The sequence below is a fragment of the Hyla sarda genome, chromosome 1 (genome assembly GCF_029499605.1).
Source record: "Hyla sarda isolate aHylSar1 chromosome 1, aHylSar1.hap1, whole genome shotgun sequence".
Taxonomy (NCBI): Eukaryota; Metazoa; Chordata; class Amphibia; order Anura; family Hylidae; genus Hyla; species Hyla sarda.
The window spans coordinates 304,537,837-304,551,752 of NC_079189.1; the positions used below are offsets into that span (position 1 = coordinate 304,537,837).

The following is a 13,916-nucleotide window of genomic DNA, read 5'->3' on the forward strand; positions in this document are numbered from 1 at the left end:
AGTTATAATTTTTTGAAGGAGAGGAGGAAAAGACGAAAACGTAAAAATAAGGCCAAAATGGGCTGAGTCCTTAAGGGGTTAAAGAATAACTGTCATCAAACCATAATTTCTAAACTAACTCAGAATACATTCCCTAATTATTCTTAACACCCCTCCTGTCCTTAAAAAAATGCTCAGAGCTTTTAAAAGCTCTGAATCATACCTTTCCCTTGCTTACATTGTGTGAGCTCCCAGCAGGAGAAAGTGGGCATTTCGAAGTAGACGTGACGTCACTGAAGCCTGCGTGAGCTGTGCCTCGCCATTCCCCGCATGCACTTCCTTAATTTGGTCTCCTGCCAGGCTGGGAGGAGACCAAACTAACTGCTTGGTAGGGGAAAAAACATAACAGAGCCACCTAGTGGCCGTTTTTGCAATCACAATAAAAACATATAAATGTTGACAATTTTAACAGCAAGTAAATAGCAAAGTGTCTTATAACTACATAAGGAACAATATATTAAAAGTTTAGTTTGGTAACAGATACATTTATGTACTGGAAGATTGAGTATCAAATTTAAAAGCTTCCAGTACTAGGTATATCCAAGGCAGAGATAAATGTAAAGAAAGGAAAAAAAGTGTTTTATTAGGAATGTCCATGTTAAACAAAATGAACTCAAGTTGTAAATATGTTAATATAGTATAATGAAAAATGCAGATGGTAAACTGGCAATCCAAGGCTCACAGAAAAAACTGTATATAATATTCCAATACAAACACTGGAGTAGGGGAGTTTCCCCTCCCCCAGCTCCAGCATTAGCTTCACTTGTCGGATCTGGCAATGTGCCCAAGTTGAAACATATGTATTTTCATTGTAAGAGCTTTAACTTGTGTTCATAGAGTAAAATATAAATTAATCAGGTCCAGGTCATGCGCTGGGAGCGTACTGCAGCACGAGGCGGTCAAACTCATTCTCCTGGAAGAAACAGAAGAGAATTGTTAATGTGCTGAAAGGAGCAATTCGTACAAAGAGAGACATTATTTCCCATCTGACAGGGATTACCTCGTAGAGAGTATACATTCATTTTCCTAAACCTATGTTATCCAAGAAATATTATACATGCCATTACAAAAAAAATCCTGTCTAACATACATGACACAGTCATTGGCCATTTACAATGTAGCATACAACTGGGAATAAATATTTGTCAGACACAAATAAAAAAAGAAATGCCAAACAAAAAAAGGAACAAAATTACCTCTTTACAGTGAACATGTTAATAAAATAACAAACAGATATAGGAGAGTAGCAGCAATGTTTGTCAATATCACTTTCAGAATTATAAACCCTATGGCAGAACTTTCCAATCAATGCTTTTATGTGGCCACGGCCCATGTTGCCTGATCTTCAACTGGCAGCCAGTGGTGCTCCCACTTTAAGTCAGTGAGAAGTGATGGCTGTCAGGAATGATGAGTGATGCCCCTTGATGTTGTGCCCGAGAAACGGAACATGAGAAAGTCCCTTGTCGCACCGGGGCCTACCGTGAAGCAAATGGAGAGAAAAAGGAGGTTCTGGGGCAAGGTTTGGGGACATTTCAGTCACCTCCATGCCATTTCAATCCGCCGTGCCAATGGCACGGGAGGTTATGAAATGGTGGAGGCACCTTGAGGGGTAATGAAAAGGCGGGGGGGATGTGGGTTGGGGGTAATGAAATGGCACAAAAGGGGGTAATGAAATGGCACAAGGGAGGGGGGATTAATGAAATGGCACAATGGAGGGGTAAGTAAATGGCACAAGAGAGGGGGGGGGGGTAATAAAATGGCACAAGGGAGGGGAGGGGGGATTTTGTTTACCCCCCCCCCCCCCAATTTATTCCCTGTGTCAAAGTAAAATGGCACAAGGGGATGATGAAGCCACCTTTGTAGTGCTGATACTGATATTTAAGATGTTATATACGTGATCTACTATTGTGGCCTTGTCAAGCTCCCTTACTGTTGGTCCCTCCCTCAGCCCAGCAGGACGCATAACGCGATATGTGCAATAGGTGGTACCCCCCATACATTTTATTATTACAATTTATAAATGTATCTGATTCTCTTATTAACATGTCAGTTTAACCTCCTGTTTGCTAGTGAAAAAAAATGTTTTGTATGTCACAAAACTATGCATGTCTAAAAAAGTGTGTCACCAACATGAAAAGTTTTAGTTTTCTTTAACCCACTGAACTCACTATACAGTTCACATAGAGTTCAATGGTAATTTCTATGCAGTGAGCTCCCCCTAGCGGTGGCTGCAGTAGATTATCATGTAAACCATGTATAGTTGCTTAAAGGAAAGCAGGACTAATTTAAATTATATGTACATTTTAACTCCTTTGCTGCCCTTGACCACTGCAGACAAACCATTAACTCAGCCATCATCCAAAACAACAAAAAACACATATTTAAACCCAGAACCACCGTAGATGACCAGGGATATTAAATAATAACCCCTTGAGCATTATAGATCAGCAGGTATTTGTCCAGAAACACCTAGCTTAATTATGACGTTTTTATGTTTTTTATTTTACATGTTCCTTACCAAGGTCCAAGAAGAAAGCGTGTGGTCACCTGTGATTTTATTTCCTAAAATTTAACAATAACATCTACAGGGTAAAGGAGCATTCCTCTTTATTGTTCACAACTGCTGTTTTATAGATTGGCATAGTCTTCCTTATCTCTATTGGCTGCGCTATGGAGTATGCATTCATTCCATTCTGGGTAGTGACAAAGTACAGTGACCCCCGACCTACGATGGCCCTGACATAAGATAATTTCAACATGCAATTGCCTCTCAGAGGCCATCGCATGTTGAAGGCAGCATCAACATGCAATGCTTTTGTATGTCGGGGCCATCGCATAAACGACTATCCGGCAGCGCTGACTGCTTCAGCTGCTGCCAGATAGCCTTTTACGGTGCCCCGTGTGCTCCGGTGATGGTCTCCTACCTGTCCTCGGGGCTCCGGAGCGTCATCTTCACGATCCCCTCCATCGCCGGCGCTCTTCTTCAACGTCATCACGTCGCACTTACGCCCTCCCGTCATCCAATTGGAGCGGCGTGCGTGCATAGTGACGTGATGACGGTGACAGAGAGCAAGGATCCCGGGGAAGCAGAGACGGTCCGGAGCATCGGGGACATGGTGATAGTGATGGAGGGCGACATCCAGGGCAGCGGTGACGGGTCTGGAGTGGCGGGGACAGGTGAGTACAGCTTCCTATACTTTCCATTGCACGGATCCCTCAACATACGATGGTTTCAACAAACGATGGTTCATTTGGAACAGATTACCATCGTATGTTGAGGGACCACTGTATTCATCAATAAAAAGGGTGACATGCAGTCCAGAAAACGTGTACCCCCATGATCTCTACTTTACGTCAGTGTCTCCAAAGCCAAGACCCTTCAGACATTTATAAAAAGGTACAAGATACACATGACAGTAGCAGCCCTTTAACCCCTTAAGAACACCGCCAATTTTATTTTCGCGTTTTCGTTTTTTCCTCCCCGCTTTCTAAAAATCATAACTCTTATATTTTCACCCACAGATTAATATGAGGGCTTATTTTTTGTGCGACCAGTTGTCCTTTGTAATGACATCACTCGCTTTACCATATAATGTATGGCGAAATAAATTAAAATACTATTTGTGTGGGGAAATTGAAAAGAAAACAGCAATTTAGCAAATTTTGGAAGGTTTCATTTTAACGCTGTACAATTTATGGTAAAAATGACATGTTTTTCTTATTCTTATTCGTGTTAATACGAATAAAATGATACCCATGATTACACACTTTTCTATTATTGTACTGCTTTAAAACAAATCTCAAAACTTTTTAACAAAATTAGTGTGTTTAAAATCCCTCTATTTTGATGACCATTTTTCCGTATAAGCGGCAGTAGTAGGGCAAATTTTTTGCACAGCGATCTTTACTTTTTATTGATACCTCATTTGCATATATTAACCTTTTAATTAATTTTTTTAACTTAATTTTATTCTATATTATGTGACAAGAAAGCCATTCACCATACAGGATCAATAACATTATATTTTGATAGTTCAGACATTTATGCATGCAGTGATACCAAATATGTTAATTATTTTTTAAATGCTTTTTTGGGGGTAAAATGGAAAAAAACAGACGATTTACTTCCTTATTGGGGGAGGGTATTTTTAAAAAAATTTTTCTTTTTTTTTTTTAAATACTTCAAAAAACCAAGAGAGCACCTACAGAGTCATTTTATAGGAAGATATGTGCCAAATAAGCACAAATTTTATCATTTCCGTAGAAGAAAAGACAATGCATCAATAAAAAACATGTATATGCGTATAAAGAGTATATGCATATAAAAAGGATGGCATAAAGCACATCTACAATACATATAGGTAACTATTGCACATCAGTAGGTATTGCACATAACAAGTTTGGGTAACTGGGTGAAAAGCCCCGCTGGGTGAAACGCGTTGGAGGTCTGGTGGGTAACTGGGGAGCGGAGGGAGTTCCATTGATTCATGCCACCATTACATGTGGTCTTCATCTTCTTGTGATCCAGTTTGTGTGCTTTTTAATTACTTTGTCTTTTCAATTTATTTTGTACACTTTTGGCACTTCATTTATGTGATTTGTATTGTATTTGATACGTACACATTTATTTATTAATGAGGCAACGTTGCCCTTGTATGTGCCTTATGTGTATATGATTTTTTTTTATTTCATTTTGACATACTTGTCTCTTTGTAATATTGCTTAGCACACCTGGACTATTTCTTTACCCCCTTCATTGTCTCCCCCTGCTCCCTGTTCCCACCTTTGTTTGTCCACGCTGTGTTTGTGTTTTATATGTTTTGGAATTATCCTAAATAAAATTTATTTTATTTTACATATGGTCTGTTTTTAAGTGGTTTTTTCCTTTTCTTGGTTCTAATGGCTGTCAGGTAAACAAGGTAGGCAGATGCAAGCGGGTTAATGGGTGGTGCTTTTGAGGACATAGGCTAGACTTGTCTGGGCTCTTGCCATGTCACTTATTTGCTTATATCTCACTGATGGAGAGGACTATTGGAATCATAATGACTAGCTCTATTTATACATAGGCTTATTTACACCACTTTTCCTGCTGGCACCTTTAACAAGTTTCACTTGTTTTAATGACATGTTTTACTAATAAGGTTTTTTTAATATGTCTTACTAAAGTTTAGCTTTTTATACCATTTTCCAGGGAACAAAATGTACTGTTTTTTATATTCTGCTATCTACATAGGAAGTGTCCCACTGCTGCCCATGCTCTTCAACCTTATATTATGTCCCAGGATACATTTTCACTCAGACTAGTGGGGAGCTGACCTGCGGTTTTTCGTATTTTGCATCTTTTTATTTCTCAGCCTCGTGTCAAGTAGGATGAGCTGCTCAAGTGCCACAGCCTGGCACATCTCCTCACTTGCTCTCAAATCCTGGCTTCTTCTTGATTGTAAGCCAAGCTTGATACATTAATCAAGGTGTGGAAGGTGAGTGCAAGTCAGGAGGCATGGCAGGCTGATCACTTGAGCAGTGCGGCTCCACTCCTTCACACTTGGCTGAGAATTTCATTTTTTTAATGTTTGACAACCACCATCAGCTCTGGAAAAAAAGACAGTTTACTTTTATACTTAACAGTGATCCAAAAGGTGTCTGCAGCTGCCCATAACATTTAAGACAGCAATAAAAATGTCATAGCCCTTCACCATTTAGTCAGAAGCCATCAGCCACAATACCAACACACGTATACATTTGATTTGACCTCAGTGTAGGAGACAGGGGGCTGCGAGACATCTCTGGATCCACTAGTCTCCTAGACCTGGGCATCAAAACTATTTTTTTTTATCCTATATTAAGACAGGAACCATAAGAACAGATTTGTTGGCGGCTCTGCCTTATAAACCAAGATAATTTGATTAACAAATAAGGGGTTAGACTATATGAAAAAACAAACAAACCAAAAAACTGTGCTTTAATCCCAGGTAAATCTCCTTTTAAGCACCGAACAGCGCAAAAGGTTTCTAGAAGGGAGCAGATGTAGAAAGCATATATAATTCCTATGATTTTGCAGCTGTAGTTTCCTTTTACGGGTAAAGTCACACATAGTGCTTTCACAGAGTATTTGATGAAGCAGATGTGTTAGCGAGCATCCCTAGAGTGTGCCTCCTGCACTGCCCGTGTGTCCAACGAGCAGACACACAATGATCTGCGAGTCGCCGTACGCATGCCCAGCGTACTCACAGACATTGCAGCCACACTAGGCCTAGCTTAGGGAGCAACCGCGATGTCTGTGAATGCACTGCGCATGCGCTTGGTGACTCACAGATCACTGTGTGTCTGCTCGTAGTGGGTACTGTAGCTAGGAGAAGACAAAGCAGGACGCACAGGCACAGCTGGAGGCATTCTGTAGGTATGGTCAGTATCGCATACGCAGTGCCTAATACGCTGCGGATGCGCTACGTGTGAACTCTACTTTAAACAGACATTTAGTCAAAAATGTATGCTTTGTTGTTACCTTTGCTTGAAATTCCTTAATAAATGGGTGATTTCGATGTCCGTCTTTCAACTGAGAGAGATAGCGGTTTGTGACCTTAAGAAAGGGATGATTAAAAAAAAAAATCATAAAAATAGCCCAAGTGGTGTGATACTTACTGTTCTTTCTAAAGCCTCTCAGATGATGTGACATTAGAGGTGCACTAAAGGGACTAATCTCTGACATAGTAAGCTGTGTTTGCCTCACTGCACTCTGGTTACTGCTACTGCATGTGCTGTCTTAACTGTGTGCTAGGTTGTGTCTTCCTGTAAGGTCAGGGACCTCTCTGCTATGTGAAGGAGTGCACACGTAGCCAAGAGGTCCCTGACATAATTTCCTGTATACCGTCTCACAACATTAGTTGCAAGAGACAGAACAGCAGTTGCAATTGGTAGTGGACCTCAATTTACCAGGAGAAAGCTCCCTGGTAGTTGCAAATATCACACTGCATAGAATAATGCAAATACTTTCAATACTTACATTACTTTCTATAAATCCACTGCCCTATTGATTTAAAGGAGAACAGTGACAAATCATTTTTCCTTTCCTCTGTGCCTGGGCTGCAAAAAAATAAAATAAAATAAATTACTTTAACTCTCCTTCCTACATTCCCCCGTTGCGCTGATATCAGTGTCCCGGTCCTCCGGTACTGGTCTTCTTCCTGGTTCCTGGGTTTGGTGACTTATACTGCGCTCTGCGTATGGCCAGCCACAGCAATGTCCCGCCTCAGCCGGTGATAGGCTGAGCGCACTGTCATGTAAGAAGCCCGGGCAGCAGGGAGAAGGCGGGCCCAGGCTCCTTACAGGACAGTGACATGTATCGGGATGCAGATATCGGTGGAACGGAGGAACATGGGAAGGTGAGTAAAAGTTTTTTTTTGTTTATTTTTTTTTTACTTTTTGCAGCCCGGGCACAGGGGAAATGAAAAATTTTTTGTCACAGTTTTCCTTTAAGAAAAGTGTTAATGTGCTAAAAAGTACAACCTCCCATACCAAATGTATTGATTCTACTATTGGCTCAGTGTGCTTTTTTTTTTTTTTTTTTTTTTTTTTTAAGCAAAAAACCCTGCCATCCAGGAGCTATACTGTACGGACAAAATATTGGGACCCCTAAACAGTATAGCTATAGGAGCTATTAGAACATCCCCATCTAAATCTATAGGCATAAAGATGGAGTTGGTCCCCCCTCCCTTGGAGTGTATGTGGAGGGGGAATACATCAGGAAAGAAGAAGCCTTCTTCCTCTGTAAACCACTTATATGTCCTTGTCAAAACTAACTCACCATCAGTTGTCTTTATCTGTCTTTTTTCTGTGAAAGAATAGGTGTGGTTTAAAGCTGAGCTGTTGCTCTACATTTTACTACATGTTGTGATGCTGCATTTGAATGCGGGTTAATGGGTGGTGCTTTTGGATTCCTTGGAATAAAAGCTATATTTTAATGGAGGTGCTGTATTGTTTCTACTGATTATTATGGCGTATTGATCAGCTGGACATCAAATCTGTGCACTATATCAGACATGTGGATCTGGCTCACTGTGATACATTCGATCTTTCTAGCATAATGTTTCACAGATTCTTATACCTGCTAGAAGCTGAGGGAATCTGACATCTCTGTTCCTGCTCTCTGCTATTATATGAAATGCTCACATTAATTTATATGGTAAATACACTGTATCTATACTAGATAATCAAAAGGCCAGAAAAGTGAGCAAAGATTCACATATAGCAGATTTTTGGTGCTAATTCAGCAGCAAGATACAATACGTCAGTCTGGACTTACACAGTATTAACAATAGCTTTTACATAATTCCTGTAGAAATGCCATGAATTTCACTTTCTACACATGTTGAGACAGATTTTTCCATAGTAAAATAAGCCTAACTGTGGATAACAAACAGAAAATGTAATCCGCAGAGAAAGTGATCCCACTCTTACCTCTGGGGGCTTTCCAATGTGTTGAGTTAATACAATGAAATTAATCAGAGTTTCTGGATGGCTGCTGTCCTGTAAGCCAAGGAGACACAGTCTTGTGTCATATAAAACCTCTTATTAAATCAAGAAAAAGGCGTACAGCAATAGTTATCATGTATACCAATACTGTCATTTATATTATTACTTTTCGGTAAAAATGACACCTTATATTTATTCTGTAGGTCCATACGGTTACAAAGATTTATATAGGTTTTATTTTAGGACCAAAATTATAACTACATGCACCAACATGTTTAAAATTGTCATCTTCTGACCCCTATAACTTTTTTATTTTTCAGCATACAGGGTGGTATGAGGGCTCATTTTTTTTAGCGCTGTGGTCTGTAGTTTTTAGCGCTATCATTTTTGTTTTGATTGAACTTTTTTACGTATACGCCATTGACAGGGTGGTTAAATTAACATATTTTTATAGTTTGGACATTTACGCACATGGCGATACCACATGTTCATTTTTATTATGTTTACATTTTTATGGAATTTGGGAAAAGGGCGGCGATTTAAACTTTTAGTATGTTAGTGGTTAATTCACATTTTTTATATGTTAATTTTTTTAAACCATTTTTTAGTCCCAATAGGAGACTTTTTCATGCAATCTTCTGTAATGTAAAGTTCTATCGCATACACTGTTCAATGCTATGCCATAGCATAGCACTGATCAGTGTTATCTGTGCTCAATTGCTTCAGCCTGCTGAACTAGGCTAGAGCATCACAGAAGAGATCAGATGGAGAGTAGGCAGGTAAGGGCCCTCCCGCCGTCCGTTAAGCTGATCGGTTTCACCGCGGTGGTCTTGATCAACTCCGCTGAGTTGCCGTGAATTTTTTTTTTTCATTTTAGACGCGGCGATCAACTTTGATCGCGGCGTCTAAGGGGATTAATGCCGGGCATTACTGCGATCAGTGATGTCTAGCATTAGACACGGGTCCCGGACGTTGATTGCCGCCAGGACCACCCCGCTATGACGAGCGGTCAGTTCTTTTCTCATTTCTGAAGTCTAATTGAGAGGCCTGGATCACCCCATTTTAAAAACTGCACCCTCAAAGAATTCAAAACATTTTTGGCCCAAGCGTGCTCAAACACAAGCCTCAGATATAAAAGGATGGCCCTGTGAATTTTGTGGCCTTCTTTTTTTAGGGCTTTTTTTTTGTCCCCATAAAGGTGAATTACAGTAAAGAACCCTCGTCTGTGCTGATGTAGAAACCTTTCTTCCTCTAGACGTAGAAGATGCCCCCTTGTTATAGATACAGTCCTGGGTATAAATAGGTCATGGGAGAGATCTCTGTACTGTCCCTGATATATTTATACATGATTTTTAGGTATCTCCTAAACAGGATTTTTTCTAAATTAAATATCCCTAATTCTGATAATCTTTCTGGGTACTGTAGTCCTCCCATTCCCCATATTACTCTGGTTGCCAGTCTTTGAACCCTCTTCAGCTCCACAATATCTTTCTTTTACACTGGTGCCCAGTACTGTACACAGTATTCTATGTGTGACTAGTTATTTGTACAGCAGAATTATTTCCTTGTCATGGGCATCTTTGCCCCTTTTAATCCACCCCAAAATTTTACTTGCCTTGGCAGTAGCTGATTGACGTTGGTTTCTAGAATAAACCTTACATTTATCAGTGTTGAACCTCATGTGCCACTTCCCACCCCAAACCTCCAACCCTTCCAGATCCATTTGTGATGGTGTCCTGTCATCTATTGTGTTATCCACTTAACCCAACTTAGTATCATCTCCGAAGACTGATACTTTACTGTGCATTTGCAGTTACCCCCATGGTACCAGTACAGCAGAAACCCTCAAAGAATTCATCTAGCGGTGTGGTGAGCATTTGGACCACACAGTTGTTGGAAAAAAGCTTTTACCATGAGGCCATGAAAATTTTGCTTTATTCAAGTAAAATTAATTTTTGGCTCAAAATTTCATAAGCACCCCAAAAATGTGTTACTCAATGTACAAAAACAGCTGAAGCACTGTGCAGGAGATAGAGAGGGGTTTCTAAACCAGACTACCTGTTTAGCCTACAAGATTAATTGTAACATTATGGCATACATATGACTTTGATCTGTTTTCAATATATTTTTTGGGGAGGCCAGATGAAAAAATTAGTAATACTGTAATTAACTTATTTATTTTTTCATGATGTTAACCTTCCGGTATAAATGAAATGCTTTCTTCATACTACAGGTTGGAATGATCATGATGATTGCCAATGCACAATAAAAAGGGATTTTCTTTTTAAACAGTACTTTTTGGTACCATTTTTTAGATACATGCAGTCTTTATATTTTTTATGCCATTTTTGAGGCAGTACAGGGGTTAAAGTCCTTGTACACAAAAGGTGATAGTGATCGATCACAACAGTTAGATTCAAGGAAGACGAGTACCTTGTCTAAAGCCTCCTGTAGGACTCCTTCAGCATCCTCCCACTTGCCCTGTCCCATGTAACAAGCAGCTTGCCCATTTAACAGCAGGACGGTAGAAGAGTACTTGTCAGACATCTCTTGGAAGATGTAGAAGGCATCCTGCAGTTTATCCCCGCCCTATTGGATGAAGACTCAAGTATAAGAAAACTGAGCACAGAGATACAGCAGCAACAGATACAACACAAAGAGTAAAAAGGTACCTTGATCTATGAAATATTCATGACTAATCACACTATCTTGGTATACATACACAGTGTCCACAGTTATGTGAGACGCACAGAAGTAAAGGGTACCTGCCAAAGGTGGGGGTGAGGGAGAAAAGGCTATTTTCCTAAGAGTCTGCTTACAGGTTAAAGTGATATAACTGATATAAGTGATTACATGCTAAAATAAAGGTTCATGCTTCCATGTCATGAGACAATTTTGAGAAGACACAATAAGGTAAGAGGGTTGGAAAGGTCATAACACTACCATACATGGATGCATACCAAGTACAGCAGGTATTGGTTACCTTTCCTCCTACGTTACATGCTAACTGATCATATTTTCTAGGGGTTTGGCGCAAGCAATCAGTTATTTCCCCTACAATGGCATATATTCTTATTCAATGGGAAATATTATTCAATGTAATATATATTATTATTCAATGGGATATATTATTATTGAGTATATATTATTGCAAAGCAATCATTCAATAACAGGATGGTGAAGGTCTGCCAGAATAGAACATAGAACATTTCAGCTTATCAGGGGACTTCCAAGCAGGGAACCCCTCTATGACATTCATATATCCTAATATGGCATATGAACAGGGATGGTCTTCAACAACCTATTTAAAACATTTCCTGTCTACATACTGACCATGGCAATATTAACCCATGCTGTCGACAGCTGTGTCAGTGTTGCATCCTCATCTGTATCCACCATTTTCTTCAGCTCCTTCCTAGAATGAGAATAGGAAATAATGTAAAGTTTACTATTCCCCTAATACATATTACTTCTGTAATCTGAGTGTCAAGTTCCTACTTCATGTTTTCATGAGTCTAATTTCATCATTTGCTTAGAATAAGTATTCATAGTGCTCTGTGGTTTTTTTTTACATTATGTTTTCCCCTTACATTCAGGGTATATGTCAGCATCCTGTCAAAAAAGGATGCCAATGTATACCATAAGGTACAGGCAGCGGCCCCGTTCACTTTAATGCTCAAAATGTAGTCAACTAATGTCAACGTATTAGAATACCAGGGCACTAAATATTAGATTAACCATTCAGATTACTATGCATTTCAGAGGGTAGGACAAGAGCTGAGCCATTTGCCAGCAGTATACGCAAGTACTACTTCCCTTACTACTCTAGTCAATCACACTCCCTGCTATGCCATGACATTGTGCTGGTAAAAGTGTACTGAACTGGCTTTATACAGTACAGCACTATAGACGGTATGTACAGGAAGAAGAGGTTACTGACGCAGTAGGTATTTGCAAGGTGCTATGTGAAAAGACATGAATAAACCAGCAGGACAACAAGAAGGGCTACCCTAAGCACTGAACAGACTGGCACTGTGCTAGCAGATAATTTACACAGTACACTATAATAGATGGCGTGTGGGGGTGGTGGAAGGTAGTTACTGTGGTTTGCAAGGTGATATGAGCAAAAAGGTATTAGTACTACTGCTGCTAAAACATGAGGGAAGTATTGAGTTACATTGCATTGACAGTGCAGATCCTCTGGACACTTACTGATGCAGGTACACATATCTCTACCTCTCCTGCACAGAGCAGTGGCTAAGCCCTTTCCTTACTTCCTGTAATCAGTCTTGCTGTGGCTGTTACTAGAGACAGATTTCCCCTAACAACAGGCAGTGGACAGCAGACTGCAGGGAAGGGAGATGCCTAGTGTCCAAGACTTTAGAGCTGTTTTTCTGGGGTAAGCAGTCATTTTTTTTTGCAAATTAAGTGATATACAAAAATGTAAGGCTATCACATGAAGAGCAGCTGTTAGAAACAACAGTGACCATTTAAGGGAAATGACCTTAATGTCATGGTATATGTTGACATCCCTTTTTAACAGGATGCCAAAACGTAAGATACGGTATAAAAACCTGCTGCCATATTACTTGTCCAGACATACCGCTAGGTAATCATGACACAGCTGCATGTACTACCTCCCCCACTTCAGCGCCTGGTGATTCTACAGCCAGGTACAGCAATATAACTTTTACTATTTATTGTAAATCAGAATTAAAATTAAAAGGCAGTTAACCATAACCATCTTTATGGATTCTAAATATCTTATACATTACATTCCCCACCTGGGCGCTGCTATATATAACAATGTGCAATTGCCTTAGTTTTTGGGAGTAAGGCTCTGTTCACAATGCACTTGATCTACCCCTCCTGTCTAGAATATATCTCTGAAAGAAGGGGACAGCATATGTGCCACTTTATTGACATACAAGTACAGAGCTGGATTCCAAACCTGAGCTATTCTAAGAGTTCTGACAAGAGATAACCTGGAGTTCTAAGAAAACGCATGTGTTGCTGCTTTATGTTCTGAGACTGAAAAGCGTTTACCAAGCTATAATGCTATGAAACTGTGCTATATACATCCATACATACAGGGGGAGATTTATCAAAACCTGTCCAGAAGAAAAAAGTTGCCCAGAGCAACCAATCAGATTGCTTCCTTCATTTTGCAGAGGCCTTGTTAAAAATGAAAGAAGCAAGCTGATTGGTTGCTATGGGTAACTTTTCCTCTGGACAGGTTTTGATAAATCTCCCCCACGGTGTATTACTATTGACTAGGGCTACAACTAACGATTATTCTCATAATGGATTAATTGGACAATTATTGTTTCGATTCATCGACTAATGGGATAAAAATAACCATAGTGGAGAAGTGAGTTAGATTAGGGAGGGAGTTGTGTGGCCAGATA

At 39.8% G+C, this 13,916-nt stretch overlaps 1 protein-coding gene across 1 annotated transcript in view; it reads right to left on the reverse strand.

The window, feature by feature from the left end:
- Window positions 1–664: 664 nt before the first annotated feature.
- The window catches only part of COPE (COPI coat complex subunit epsilon), a 31,316-nt gene continuing 18,064 nt past the window's right edge, over window positions 665–13,916 (reverse strand). Inside the window, exons 6-10 of the mRNA XM_056518176.1 lie at window positions 11,842–11,923; window positions 10,942–11,097; window positions 8,494–8,562; window positions 6,542–6,616; window positions 665–952 (exon numbers count right to left, since the gene is read on the reverse strand). Coding sequence (XP_056374151.1) covers window positions 905–952; window positions 6,542–6,616; window positions 8,494–8,562; window positions 10,942–11,097; window positions 11,842–11,923 — 430 coding nt within the window. The 3' untranslated portion in view covers window positions 665–904. The remainder of the gene's footprint in view (window positions 953–6,541; window positions 6,617–8,493; window positions 8,563–10,941; window positions 11,098–11,841; window positions 11,924–13,916) is intronic.